General features: G+C 60.0%; 1 protein-coding gene across 1 annotated transcript in view; it reads left to right on the top strand.

The window, feature by feature from the left end:
- CCDC40 (coiled-coil domain containing 40) overlaps positions 1-12891 on the top strand; it is a 31459-nt gene extending 18568 nt beyond the window's left edge. Inside the window, exons 13-20 of the mRNA XM_044250196.1 lie at positions 2770-3015; positions 3890-4103; positions 4834-5003; positions 5151-5242; positions 6770-6890; positions 9536-9724; positions 11407-11565; positions 12611-12891. Of these exons, the coding sequence (XP_044106131.1) occupies positions 2770-3015; positions 3890-4103; positions 4834-5003; positions 5151-5242; positions 6770-6890; positions 9536-9724; positions 11407-11565; positions 12611-12859 (1440 nt within the window). The 3' untranslated portion in view covers positions 12860-12891. The remainder of the gene's footprint in view (positions 1-2769; positions 3016-3889; positions 4104-4833; positions 5004-5150; positions 5243-6769; positions 6891-9535; positions 9725-11406; positions 11566-12610) is intronic.
- The last annotated feature ends 551 nt before the right edge of the window (positions 12892-13442 follow it).

Below are 13442 nucleotides of genomic sequence, written 5' to 3'. Positions count from 1 at the left end.
CCCGGGCGGAGGCTGTTTTAGTTCATCCAACTAACATTGTCTGTGAAATGTTCCTCAAAACCCACATTTTCCTTTGCGCACGCCACTTCGTCACACAGACGAATGCATCGTGCTTGAAAACCCTCTGCGGAGACACTTGAACGTGTTTCCAGGTTCTAAACGTCGTGAACAACTCAGCTCTGGACGTGCTCGCCAGACGTCTTTGTCCACACTTGTGAGGAGAAGCTGCTATGGCAAAAACCCAGGCTCACAGGGTGGGGTCGCAGAGCCCAGACCTCTGCCCCACCAGGCGAGGCCCCCGCGGCCTGGGGACCTCCTCCAAGAGCTCTCTCTTGCTCTTCCTGGGGTCTCGCTTCACTCCGAGCCATGGTCGGGGGTCCCTGTGCCCTTCCTTGAATCATTTCTTTGCCTCCCATGGTGTGACCCCCTCCAGCGTCCTCTGCCTCGGTGGGTCCCCTTGCGGAACCCTCGGAGGCCACCGCGCCTACACCAGGCCTAGGGCACAGCCCAGCAGACGGCCTGCCCCAGGGCCCCCCAGGTCTCAGGATAAAGGGAGCCCTTTCGCCCTGCCGGCACGTAGCGGCAGCTACACAGACGCTTCCTTGCTCTCCAGACTACCAGAAGCTTCCATCCGAGGGGCGGGAGTTGAGGGGACGTGGGCCCCTCCCAGCCTGCGGTTAAGAGCATGAGTCGGGCTCCCATGTGATCCTGGGCTCGGCCTTTACTCTCTCCCTGCGTGAGACACCTGGCCGGTGTTAGAGCACCCGATCTAACCGCTGATTACAGTGACAGCAAAGGTGGGGGGAGCCAGAAGCTACACCCCGGCATGTCAGTAGCTGATGGCCATTGTCCCCTGCATGTCAGCGACTGTTGGCCATTGTTGGCAGGAGGAGGCTTGGCTGAGACAGCTGGCGGGCTCCCCTGTCCTTCCTGGAGGGCGGGGCTGCTGTCTACCTGGCTGGCAGCCCGAGGCACCCCATCCCTCCCGGACGAAGGGCATCCCTGCCCTGGGAGAAGGGCAGCTTGCCCCTGGCCTGGTCATAGCAAGGAAGTGGGGAGACGGGGCCGGAACCAAGACTGGACTCAGCTGGGTCTCCGTGGGCGGTCCTGTCTGATGCTGGGGGCGTCCCGCTCATCCTTTCTCTGGGAAGTCAGGGCAAGACTACGCCCTGGGAGCAAAACTCCAGAGAAGCCAACGAGCACAGTGTGCGTGAAGTCACCCGCCAGTCCTTCGGGGAGGCTGCGCTCTTAGGCCCCCAGACCCCCAAGCTCCCAGGCCCCCAGGCCCCCAGCAGCCCCTGCAGGTGGTACACACACTACCAGCAATGTCCAGCAGAGGGCAGTAAAGAGTCTTGATCTCACAAATTTGTCCATTACGATCACCCTAGAGATTCAAGTCTAGCTCTTTAAAGGGGGTACTTTTTCCAAAATGTTAAAAAGAAAAAAACCCTGGGATCTGGAGGGGGCCCAGAGGGAGGGCAGGCACAGGTCTGCAAGGTAGCTCAGGAGCGGCCAGGGTGGTCTCAGTAAGAGCCAACGGTCCAGGAGCAGAGCTGAGGGCCTGCTGGAGCCCCGTGGGACGGCAAGCGCGGAGGGCGAAGAGGAAGGGGGAGCCCCCTGTGGAGACCCTATCCTAGATGGTCCTGACAAAAAGACACATGGCTCAGCCTGAGCTCAGAGGCCTGGAGGGCGCAGGAGCGTTCCCGTGGGGAGCTGGGTGACCGCGATGCCGGAAGCATCCAGGTGGGCAGGGTCTGGCTCTAAAACCCAGGACTGTTGGGCGTCCTGCCAAGTCACCCACGGGCGCCAGTCAGTGGATGCACGTGAGACAGAGCCAGCCGGGGTCTTGGGGGCAGAGCTGAGATGACCCTGGAGGACAGGGAGCTGGCAGGGGCCAGGGGCCAGGAGAAAGCTGAGAATTTATGTGGGCGAGAGCTGAGGGGCCAGATCGTAGGGTCAGGACACAGCCACCGCTCGGGGAAAAGAGTCCGTTTACAAAGGAAGCCTGAGCGACTGTGCCTGCCACCCCCGTCCTCTGGTTCTCACAGATAGCTCCCAGTAAACCCTGGGTCACAGGAGGGACCTGGACACTCTCCCTGAGAGCCAGCAGAAGAGGCAGGGGTTCTCGTCAAGACTCTCAGGACAGTGGGCGGGCCCCGAGAAGCCCTCAGCGACTCAGCTCTGGCTGGGACTCCTGATCCAACCCAGGGCTGGCAAGAGCCCAGAGCCGCCCAGGCGGCCGATGACAGCACAGCAAGATACCGTCTTTCTATGACTGTGTCTAGCTTTTCAGCAAAATGTAAGGACACCCTTCTGTACCACCAGATACAAATGAGAAGTCGTTGTTGACTGGCCATAGCAGTACAACCTCAGAAAGGAAGGAATCCGTTTCCTTCACAAAAACGTACCAGCTGTCCAGACCAGCCCCTGGGCGCCAGATCCTGTGGGACAGGATGGAAGGAGGAGGCGGACGACAACCGTGGCTAGTTTCCTAGGTTACCGGTATAAGGGAGTATTACACAGCCATTAAAAATGACATGAGCATAGAAGTCAAGATTGAGTTAATTAAAAAGCGGCTTATAAACCTATGTGTAGAGGGTATCCTGCCCTCGGTTCTGGGGGAAGGTGGGGCGGTCCTATATAAAGACTAGAAGGAAAGAGAGGTCGACTGTGTAGCAGATGCTCAGAAATGATAGCCTAGCCAGCTCATTTAGACCCCCTGCCCCGGCGAGAAAGAATGCTCAGACATGTTTCCTCATGCTAATACAGGTGACACATCTTTCCAAAATTGACGGCGACATTGCTCAGACCACCCTGAACATCACAAACACCAACTGCAGGCTGGACATGCACCAGAAGACGCTGGCGGAGCTCGACAAGGAAGTGAAGAAGGTCAATGACCTCATCACCAACAGCGAGAACGAGATCTCTAGGCGCACAATCCTGATCGAAAGAAAGCAAGGCCTCATCAACTTCTTCAATAAGCAGCTGGAGCAGATGGTTTCTGAGCTGGGGGTAAGACCTCCGGGCCAGGAGAGGCTGCTCCCGGTTGATATTTGCACCTGGCCATGTCAGAACTCACACGGAACAGAGCCATTCCTTTCCCGCCCCTTTTATGGGTGACACGGTGAGGGGGGGACCCCCCAAGTCGGGGGCTGCCTGTGAACCTTCTCCTGCCAAGGTCCAGACAGTAATTATTTCAGGCCAGACGCTGTCTGCTGAAGGTCCTCACCCCTGCTGTCATGGCCAGAAAGGCAGGTGGTAAGGAAATGGCTGTGTGTCTTTTTGGTGGCCTCTGAAACTGGATCCTGTAACTTTCACCAGGAACCAAATCTTCTTTCTTGTCAAGCAAAGACAGAAGGTAGGATCTGACCACTGCTCTAAGTGAGGGCATCTGATGAGTTTGAGGCCTGAAGTCCTTATAGGTTATCCACGTATCCCTAACGTGGGGGCCCCTCCATGGGCTTCAAGCTCAGGAGGAAGATGGTCAGCTGGGCATGGTCTTAGGTAGATCCCGAGCACCAGAAAGCTTCTCAAAGCCGCGGCCCAATGGACAATGAGGGAGTAAAGACTCTGGCCCTTGATGGTCTGTCCCTAAAAGAAAACTTGTAAAGCCCCTTTGAGTAATGGAGGCCATGCTAAGGCCCTGCCCTTGGCCCCACAAGGCTGTGGCATGATGGGGAAGGGGCCACAGGCCTCCTGAGACCTGTGTCTCCCACAGTGGGTCAGGGGCAGACGTGGGACCCTCAGTGCCCTCGAGGAAATGTCCCCCAGTCCTCCTACAGATGCATGATCCCAGGCGGGGTCCCTGCCCTCCTCAGCCCACCCGGAAAGCAGACCTTTGAAAACAAGGAAGCTCGCTTTGCTTTTTGGTGACTCTCACTTTTAGGGGGAAGAAGTGGGGCCTCTGGAGCTTGAAATCAAAAGGCTGAGCAAGCTGATCGACGAGAACAACACCAGCGTGACCCAGGCCCAGGTGACCTGGCTCCGCCTGCAGCAGGAGATGGTGAAGGTCACTCAGGAGCGGGAGGAGCAGCTGGCGTCCCTGGACATGTTCAAGAAGGAGATACGCATCCTGGAGCAGAAGAAGCTGCGGATAGAAAGTAAGTGCCGGGCGGTGCAGGGGCCCCGCGGGCTGGCTGCCCTGCTCAGGGACACGGGACACCTCGCGTCCCAAACCGAGGGTCGTGGGACGAGAAGCCTTCTTCCTCTCCAGCTGAACTTAGAAAACGGTCCCACCCGAGGCTCCCCAGCCCCTGTCTTGTCCCAGGCGGTGTAAAAACCAGGGGTCTCTGATGGGCAGGGTGCCTGGAAGAGGGACATGAGCACCCTTCCTGGCTGCCCCCACCCCCCCAAGGCCCCCACAGAGTCATCCTGGTCCCACCCGTGTCTCTGACCAGAGATCCATGCAGGTCAACCCGGCCATGCAGCCCCACAGGAAATGCTCCCTGGTGTTCCGGGCCCCACTCCACCTGGACCCCTCACGCAGGAGGCCCTGCTGCCCTCCTGGCCTGCCCATTAGGGTGGTTGTTTTCTGGCCCCTGCCCCTAAGCTGGGCGGCGCCTCGTAGGGGGCAAGGCCCACCTTTCTTGGAGACCCACTGAGCGCCAGTCACCTCCCCACAGGCTGTTCTCAGGGCAGGGGGCTTGCCCGCCACCATCCCGTCCCGCACCTGCTGGCTGTCCACACAGCGGTCCTTTCCGGTGTCTGGGAGGGCCAGGCTTTGGGAACGGAGCGGCCAGAGAGAGGTCGCTTCCCTGTGGCCCGCAGGGCCCTGACTGGGGTGGGGGCTACTCTGGGAGCACGGCCACCCCTGCGTCCCCTCCGCTGCAGACAAGATCGACCAGGAGAAGAAGGAGCAAAAGGAGATCGAGCGCCGCATGAAGGACCTGGACAACGACCTGAAGAAGCTCAGCGCGCTGATGAGCAAGAACCGGAGCAGCTCCGAGGGGCTGCAGCAGGACAACCTGGTGACCGAGAAGGAGTTCGTGCGCGCGCTCAAGGTCTGGCGCGCGCCCGCTGCGACACGCGCGGGCTCTGGGCTCGGGCGGGCGGGGGGGGCGGGGGCGCGCACGGGCGGGAGGGCACACGGTGGGCCCTGCGGCCGCCGGGGTCCCCAAGCAGCCGGCCGCGCCCCTGTCCCCGCGCAGGCCTCGGAGAGGGAGACCATCCAGATGCAGGAGAGGCTGAACCAGCTGCAAGAGGAGAAGGAGGCCACGCTGAGCAACCTGGTGGAGGCGGAGTGAGTGCCGGCCCCGCCCCGCCCCGCCCCCTGCCGCCGCGCCTGCGCAGCCCCCGCCCATTCACACCTGTGGGGAGCCACGCTGGGGGCGGGGCCCAGGGAAGAGCAGGTGTCAGGGCGCGGTTCCAGCCCTCCATCCCGGCCCTCCCAGTTTTCCGGGGAAGTTGAGTGGCTTTTTCTTTTCCCTTTTTTTTTTTTTTTTAAGATTTTGCTTATTTATTTGAGAGAGAGAGAGAGAGAAAGAGGACAAGCAGGGGGAGCAGCAGAGGGAGAGGGAGAAGCAAGCTCCCAGCTGAACAGGGAGCCCCAGGCAGGACTCCCTCCCAGGACCCTGAGATGAGGACCTGAGCCGAAGGCAGACGCTTCACCGACTGGGCCACCCAGGCGTTCCCTTGACGGGGGACTTTTTCTTTGGGATAAAGTTTTTAAAAGTACTCTCTCTTTAGGACGCCTGGCTGTAAGAGTAACCCACCCCCAGCTGTAGCATTGTGAACGGTAACAATGTCTGCAAAGACTCAGGTCATTCCGACTCCCTCCCTTTGCAGGGAAACCACAGTGCATACGTCGTTCTTGTCTGCTTGCTTTTTAAACAAAAAAGGGGTTCTCTGTGCTGCCCTCTGAAGCAGTTTTATGTATTTTCTGTGGACCCACATTTCCCGCGGGACTGGCTGCTGAGTCAGCCGCGCCAGGCCAGGTCAGAGCCCATTCGCGCTCCTTCCAGCTCGGTTGAGCCCGCTGCCCATCCAGGCCGCGGCAACAGCTCTGGCCGGGCTTATAAACGTCATCGGTCAGAGTTGTGGAGGCTGGAAGTCCAAGGTCAGGGGGTTGGGTTGGGTGAGTGAGGGCCTCTTCTGGATACTGGGCTTCTGGCTGTGTCCCTGAGGGTGCTCTGGGGGGTCTCTAAGGGCGCTGACCCCTTTCATGAGGCTGCACCTGGTGACATAGCACCTCCCAGAGGGGCCACCTCCAAACACCATCGTGCTGGGTGTGGAGAGGGGCACAAATATCGAAGCCAGGCGGTGAGCGTGCGTCTTTGCTGCTATGTGAACTTCTCCTTTTAACCGAAGTATCCTTAGCACACAGAGGTACGGTGGCTTCAGGTGTGGCGTAGCTGTGTCTGCATGTGACGCCATGACAGCACCGCCGACCAGGGAGGGAGAGCCCCCCTTTGCCCTGGGTTGTGTGGGCAGGAATCTGAGAGAGCGCCTTGGCCCCGGGGGTTTATGTTGACCCGCAGGTAACGGAATGGGGATTTGTTTCTGTTTGATAGTCAAGCCCTCCACTCAGTGCCTGGGTATTTAAACAAGCCAAGTGAGAGAGAGAGCGCGTAAGGGTCCCAGGTACCGGCCCCCCTTCTCTGAGCCCGCCCCAAGCCCACCATGCTCGGCCTCTGCTCACCCTTGCCTTCTGGCTGTCCACTGCAGGTCTCAATTTAGAGCAAGCCCTTAGGTCAGGAGCTCACAGAAGCATCAGAAAGAAATCTCCTCAATGTCTCCCACCCTCACACTGCGTCTCCCACTTTTAAAGACACCAGATCATGCTTTGGGAGAAAAAAATCCAGCTGGCAAAAGAGATGCGGGCATCGGTGGATTCCGAGACCGGCCAGACAGAGATCCGAGCCATGAAGGCGGAGATCCACAGGATGAAGGTAGATGGGGCTCTGGGGGCCTGGGAACCAGGTGGACCCCCCCGGGACCACACGGGCCACCCTGGCCAGTGGCATGGACACCATCCCCAGGGAAGGGCAAAGGGCAAGCACTCCGGGCTGCTCCCTTGCTGACCTCCCGCCCAAGGTCCGTCCACTTCGGTTCTTCTCACATGGAGAGGATCACAGACTCCACAAGACCCACAGCCCTGTGCGCGGTGTTACGCGGGACACTCTTGTGCCCTTGCCTCACGCAGTCCGGGCACTCTGATGATTCTGAGGGCGGGTGGGCCCCTGAACCTCACGACCCACTGGGGAGAGACATCCCACTGGGGGAAAGGTGTCTCGCCTGGTAATGTGTTCAGACAACACACCCATCTTTTCCGTGGGAGCCTCGAGTTCTCTCCACTGTCCTCCTGAGCTGGATTTCATTCCCTCAAAAACAGCTGGTGATTAAATCGGGGCCCTAGGATAAGCAAGGAAGGTAGTAAAAGCAGGCGGGCATCATTCCCACAAAGCCGCTTTCAATCAGGACCCCTCTGTCTGCGGCATTCACAGGAATGCTGATCAAATGCACATGCTACTGATAAGTTTTTAAAACGCTCCAATTAACTGACTTTTCAGACCCTGGAAGCCACATGCGTTGGCTGCCGCAGGTCAGACACACACACACACACACACACACACACACACACACCACCAAGGGCTTGCGCATGCGCACACGGGCGTGCCCCCCCCCGCCCATGACGTGCGGCTGCTTCCTTTCCTTTGCAAAAATGGGATCTGCACGTCTAGCTTAGCAACTTATTTTTCAAAAAAAAATACGGACATTAGCCCAGTTTTTAACAGTTACAGAATGTCCTGCGTATGTATCCTAACTTCTTGGAGCATCCCGGGTTGGTGAGAATCCAGTGTCCCGGTTCCCCACGCTTGCCGTACCGTCCTTTCTTGCTGGGGTTTGCTGCAGGTCAGACTCCCCAAAGTGGGATTACAGGGCGGAGGCGTGTACAGTCTTGACCAGAGCCCCTCAGATCATTTTTCCAAGAGGTGCTCAGCGACAGCCACGTCCCGACAGCCTGGGCACTTCAGGGTATCCTCAGCCCACAAAGCTTTATTTTCAAATTGAGACACTTAACCGAGCTCGCCCCCGGTGGCACGGTCCCGTGCACTGTGACAAAAATGTACAACCACATCACCACCCCCTTCGTGACATGCAGCCCCTTCGTGACATCTCCATCACCCGCGGGTTCCCTCGTGCCCCCTGCACTGTGTGTCCCGCGCCCCAGTCCCCAACTCTCCCAGGATGTCACGGACACAGACGGTGCAGCGTGAACTACTATCTCGAGTGCGGCTTTTCTCACACCCCAGAACGCGTCCGAGGCCCCTCACGTCGGTGAGGCCCGGCTCTGTTCTCTGTGCATCTTGCGGTGGTGCATCTAAGAAATCATAGCTCCGCCCACGGTCACAGAGGTTTTTCTCTTATATTTTCTTCTAGAAGCTTCGTACTTACCTGTTTTCTTTTATGGGTTATTGAGCGGGTGTGTGTGTGTGTGTGGGTGTGTGCGCGTGTGGCGAGTTCCTCAATTTCCTATTTCCATTTTCTTACTTCTTGGCAACTCGGTGGAGTCACCGTTACTAAGCCCGGCCTTGGACCCCCGCCCCACACGTTCTCCCTCTGCTCCGGGTCTCTCCCCGCTCACCGGGTCGTGCCGGTTCATGCCGGGAGGCGTGTCTGCCGTCTGTGCGGCTTCTGGGTTTCCCGGATTGCGCTCGACAGCCACCGCAGCTCGAAATGACACAAATATGTTCCCAAGTTCTCTGCACGTGTTTGCACATCTTGAGATCCTGAATCCACCTGGAATTAATTTTTGGACACGGCGTGAAGCAGGGGCCCGCCGCTGTCCTCTCAGCTGGGGTGTGAGTCTCGCTGGCATTCCCACGTCATCTGGGCTTGCTCGCGAGCGGACGCCGCGCTGACGACAGCCCATCCGTGCCGGCCCCGCCCTGGGCCCTGGCCCCTGCAGAGCATGAGGCCGCTGCCACACTTTAAACCCCGGTGGGCTAGGTCTCCCACCACCGCCCTTGGCCTGGGGGTTCCTGCCTGTGTATCCCTTTTTATTCTGAACCGGCTTCACTGACGTACACACAAGGAGATGAATTTATTTTCAATGTCCGGCTGGACGGGTTTAGCTCGGGCCCATGTCTCTGTCCCCACGACCGAGATGGAACACTCCTTACACCCGAGAAAGGCCTCACGTGGCCCTTACCGTCAGCCTCCGCGACAACCCGGGCCCCAGGCCTGGTCCCACAGACCCTTCCCGTCACCATCTCCCAAAACCACGACTGGTTGGTACAGGTGTCCCCACTTTCTTGGCTACCGTCCCTCTTCTGCTCCAGAATCCCACCCAGGCTGCACGTGGCAGTCCTCGGTCTCCCAACCTCCCCTGGCGTCTGCCAGTTTCTAGTTTTCCCCTTGTCAGTGCACTCTTTACGTGGACCATCCTCCGGACCAGCAGGGGATGGCTCCAGAGCCCTCCGTCCTCGGGCACACCCCCCTTGCTGGTCCCCTGCCAGGTCAGGGCTCCGCAGAGTCAGCAGAGGTGGTGCTGGGCGCTCTCCCTCACGGCCCCCCTGCCCCGTACACCCAGGTCAGGCACGGGCAGCTGCTGAAGCAGCAGGAGAAGATGATCCGGGACATGGAGCTGGCCGTCGCCCGCAGAGAGACCATCTCCACCCAGGCCAAGGGGCAGGCCAAGATGGACAAGAAGTTGCTCACCCGGACGGACTTCCACCACCAGCAGACAGAGCTGCGGCGCAAGATCAGGGACATTCACAAGGTAGGCGGCCCTGCGACAAGAGGGAGCGTGCCGTGGACCCGGTCCTTCTGTTCTGCCAGCCTGCTACTCAGCACTGCCCCTTCTCCTGCCCCCATTCCCAGAGCTGAGTCAGGGCTCCTGTGTGGGGCGGTCTGACCAGGCTGAGAAGTGGCAGTGGGGGGCTGCGGGGGGAAGGAGCCTGGCTCCGGAACCAGACAAGCCAACTGTCCCCTGTACCATCTGGGCCTGAGCCCCACAACCCACGTGCCAGTTCTGGGTAGAGATGCAGCGCCTGTCACTGTGCCCTTGAAGGGGGTCCAGCTTGGGTTTTACAAAAGAACCACACAGAGCGGTACAACCCAGGGCCAGAGAGCGCCAGATTTCAGCCCCTCACCCTACCCCCTCACAGAACCGGCGTCAGGGATGCACGGCGTGTTGAACCGTGGCTCATGTTGAGTCCCTGTGTCCCTGAGCCCAGATGGTGGGGGGACAGGCTGGTGGGCACTCGGAAGGCCCACACCCTCGTGCACCAGGCCGTATCAGCAAGCACATGGCGTGTGCCCTGCCCAGCACACACTCCCTCGGCCGTCACCGGCCTCTGGCTCAGACTCCCTCTGCCTGTGTGACCTTGGGCATATGTGGGACCTTTCCGAGCCTGCGTTTCTGCCTCTGCCGGGTGATATATGAGCAGTAGCCCCCCCGGGTAGGTGAAGGCTCACCCGAGAAAGAACCCAGTCTCCGAGCCCCGCTGGGCTCCAGCAAGCTGTTCCACTCGAGGCTCAGGCATGTTGCCTGACAGCTCCGTGCTTCAGCTTCCTGACGTGTGGAATGGGTATGCATCTCGTAGAGCTGTCCAGAGGATTCCATGGAGACTGTCGGGAGAGTCTCTGAAGGCCTCAATCCTATACGAGGAGCGATTAGCTGAAAATGACGGGGTTGACCCACCTGCTCATTTGGAAATTACTGGAGGCAGCAGAATGGCCTTTTCTTGGTCCTTGTTGGCCGATCCTCTCTGCCACGCTGGTCACTCATGATGTCCACTCCTCTCCACCCCTGGGGCTCCCCAGCTGCCAGCCCTGCCCTGCCCTCCCTGAGCCCCGCTCAGCTCCAGCTCCAGGGGCCTGCGCCCAGATCCTCCTGCCACGCGCTCCCCTACGCGCCACACGCAGCAAGACCGCCAGCGTTCACGCACAGACTGGCCCTTTGCACAGCCCAAATTCTCCCGTGTCCCCAGCTAGACCCCGAGAGTCACTCTGTTGCCTCTGATTTATTGATCCACTGGACCCCACCAGCTGTGTCCCCACCCCACCCCCAGCTGCCCAACCTCACTGTGACGGAGCCTGGCCTCCTCCATGCCCACCCCCAACACCCCACACCCCGTGAGGCTTAGCTCCTGCCCCAGGCATCTGCTGTTCCTACTCGGCACACAAGGGCCCAGCAGCCCCTGGTCCCTGTGCCCTTGCAGACAGACCTGCTTCAAGAGGGGGACCCCCATTTCTCTCTCCCAGCCATGCCTGCCTTTGGGAAGCAGTCTGCAGGGTGGGCTTACCTGCCCTCTCACTGGGACTCACCCCTCCAGGTCCTGGTGTCTGAGGGGCAGGGACTCCCTCTGCCCTCGTGGGGATCCTCCCCAGACTCCAGCTGACTCTGTCTACCTAGTTACCAGGAGACAGGGTCCTGGGACGGTCCTGTCTATGTCCCAGGCTACCGAGGAGTGCACCAAAACCATCCTAGAACTGGAAGAAACTCAAAAGCACGTGAGCCGCTCCCTCTCGGAGAAGCAGGAACAGCTGTCGGTGATGCAGTCCAGTACTGACGAGCTCGAGGCCGACCTGGACCGGCTCTTGGCCCTCAAGCAACAGGTAGGCCAGTCCCCTTAGGCACCAGGGCCACAAGCAGCCAGGCATGGAACCTGCCCCTTGCAGCAGCAGCACGCCCTCGGCCGAGGCCTCCTCCTGACCCAGTTAAGCGCAGGGACCCCAGTGCTGCCCGGCACTGTCTGACACCTCGCTCACCTCTTATGCCCTAACATCTAATAATATCGCACAACTTTTATGGGCCAGGCACTGCCTGGGGCGCAAAGGCGACAGAGCAGGCTCATGGAGGCTACCTTTTGGGGACAGAGGGACATGTGATAAACAAAATCAATGAAAAAGATAGCTTGTGTTAGGTGGTGATAAATATTCTGGAGAAAAATAAAAGATGAGAAAGGGCACTGGGGGCTGGGTCTTTTGAGAAACATCGGAGTCCAGACTGGAAGGTGGCAAAGGAGTGAGCTGGCTGGGTAAAGCAGGGCAGGAGCCACTCGAGGGGTGGTCAGAGGCCAGCAGGCTGGACCTGAGGACAGAGACACTACAATCCAGGAGACTTTGGGCTCTTGTCAGGGAGGTGGGAAGACAGTGGAGGGTTTGGGGCTGAGGCATGGCTCTGGGATTAGCAGAATCCCTCTGGCTCTGATGCCGAAGGGTCAAGAGGAGAACACGGGAGGCCTCATTGAGGTGATGCACGGACCGGGGCAGTAGCCATGAGGCTAGTGTGAAGCGTTGGGATTCCGCATATAATTTCAGCTGCCCCAGTAGGAGTTCCTGCTGGATTGGATGTGGTGTGAGCAGTAGAGGGGGGTCAAGTGAGTCTGCAGGGTCTGAGCCTGACCACAGAGATGGGGGAGGTAGCGCAGGGAAGTCCACTATGGGCCTGGCACCCAGCGCTATCAAATGTCTCTCAGACGATGGGCAAAGGAAAAGGCCCAGGTCACAGCACATCAGCCTCTTCTCCACGGTTTGGAGAATCCCTGTCCTTCACCCTTCTCCCCCTGGCATTTCCTCCAGTCCTGAGTTTGTGTGGGAACAGCGGGTGTCCTATTTTCAAGCTGCATAACCTGATGCGGGGTCTCTTGTCCCACCCAAGAACCTCTCGGAGCTGGTGGCCCTGCAGACGCGGGTCAAGCACCTCCAGGCTGTGAAGGACGGGAGGTACGTGTTCCTGTTCCGCTCCAAGCAGTCGCTGCTGCAGGAGCACAGGCGCTTGGACAATCGGCTGGCCGTCATCAGCACCATCCTCGACCGGGTGAAGAACGAGAACCCCCAGTTCCAGGCCGCCCTGCTCAAGGTCAGCCAGACCATCGCCAGCAAGCTCCGGCCATCCGAGTCCCCCTAGAGGGCAGCCTGGGCCCTCCCTCCCACGCCTGCTCCCCCCCACCCCTGGAAGATACCAGAATCTGTGTATGGAGCCATGCCCACCCCCAGAGACGCCCTTTCGGAGAAACAAGCCAGCGCGGCGGACCCGGATGCTCTCAGCCGCCCCCGCCCCCAGGCCGTCCCAACCGAGTCAACTGCCAGCGCTTCCGGGGGCCCTTCGGGGAGCCTCCCACCCCACGCCGGGCGGACTCCGCGAGCCTCTGCCCCGAGAGTGTCCAGAGGGGACCGCGGCGCCGCCGCCTCGCGCCCCGGTCCCACTGGCGTCCCGGAGGAGGGTCCGACGGAGAGCGGGCGAGGGCCAGGCGCCCCGACGCCGCCCGTCTCCAGCTGTCCCCGCGCGGTTGTCGCCGTCGCGCGACGCCCCGCCCCAGCACCTGCCACCCGGCGGCTTCTCGGCCGCGACCTGGGAAAGGGCCTTCAGAACAATTTTCCAGCACGAAAATAAAATTCTTTTCTGAACGCGGGAGAAACGCGTCTTTGTCCGCCAGCGCCGCGCCCCGGCGGCGGGAGGCGCCCTCGGAGCGCCGGGTCGCCCCGCGCAG

The sequence above is a fragment of the Neovison vison genome, chromosome 5 (assembly GCF_020171115.1).
Source record: "Neovison vison isolate M4711 chromosome 5, ASM_NN_V1, whole genome shotgun sequence".
Classification (NCBI taxonomy): domain Eukaryota; kingdom Metazoa; phylum Chordata; class Mammalia; order Carnivora; family Mustelidae; genus Neogale; species Neogale vison.
This window is presented reverse-complemented; position numbering and strand designations above follow the sequence as displayed.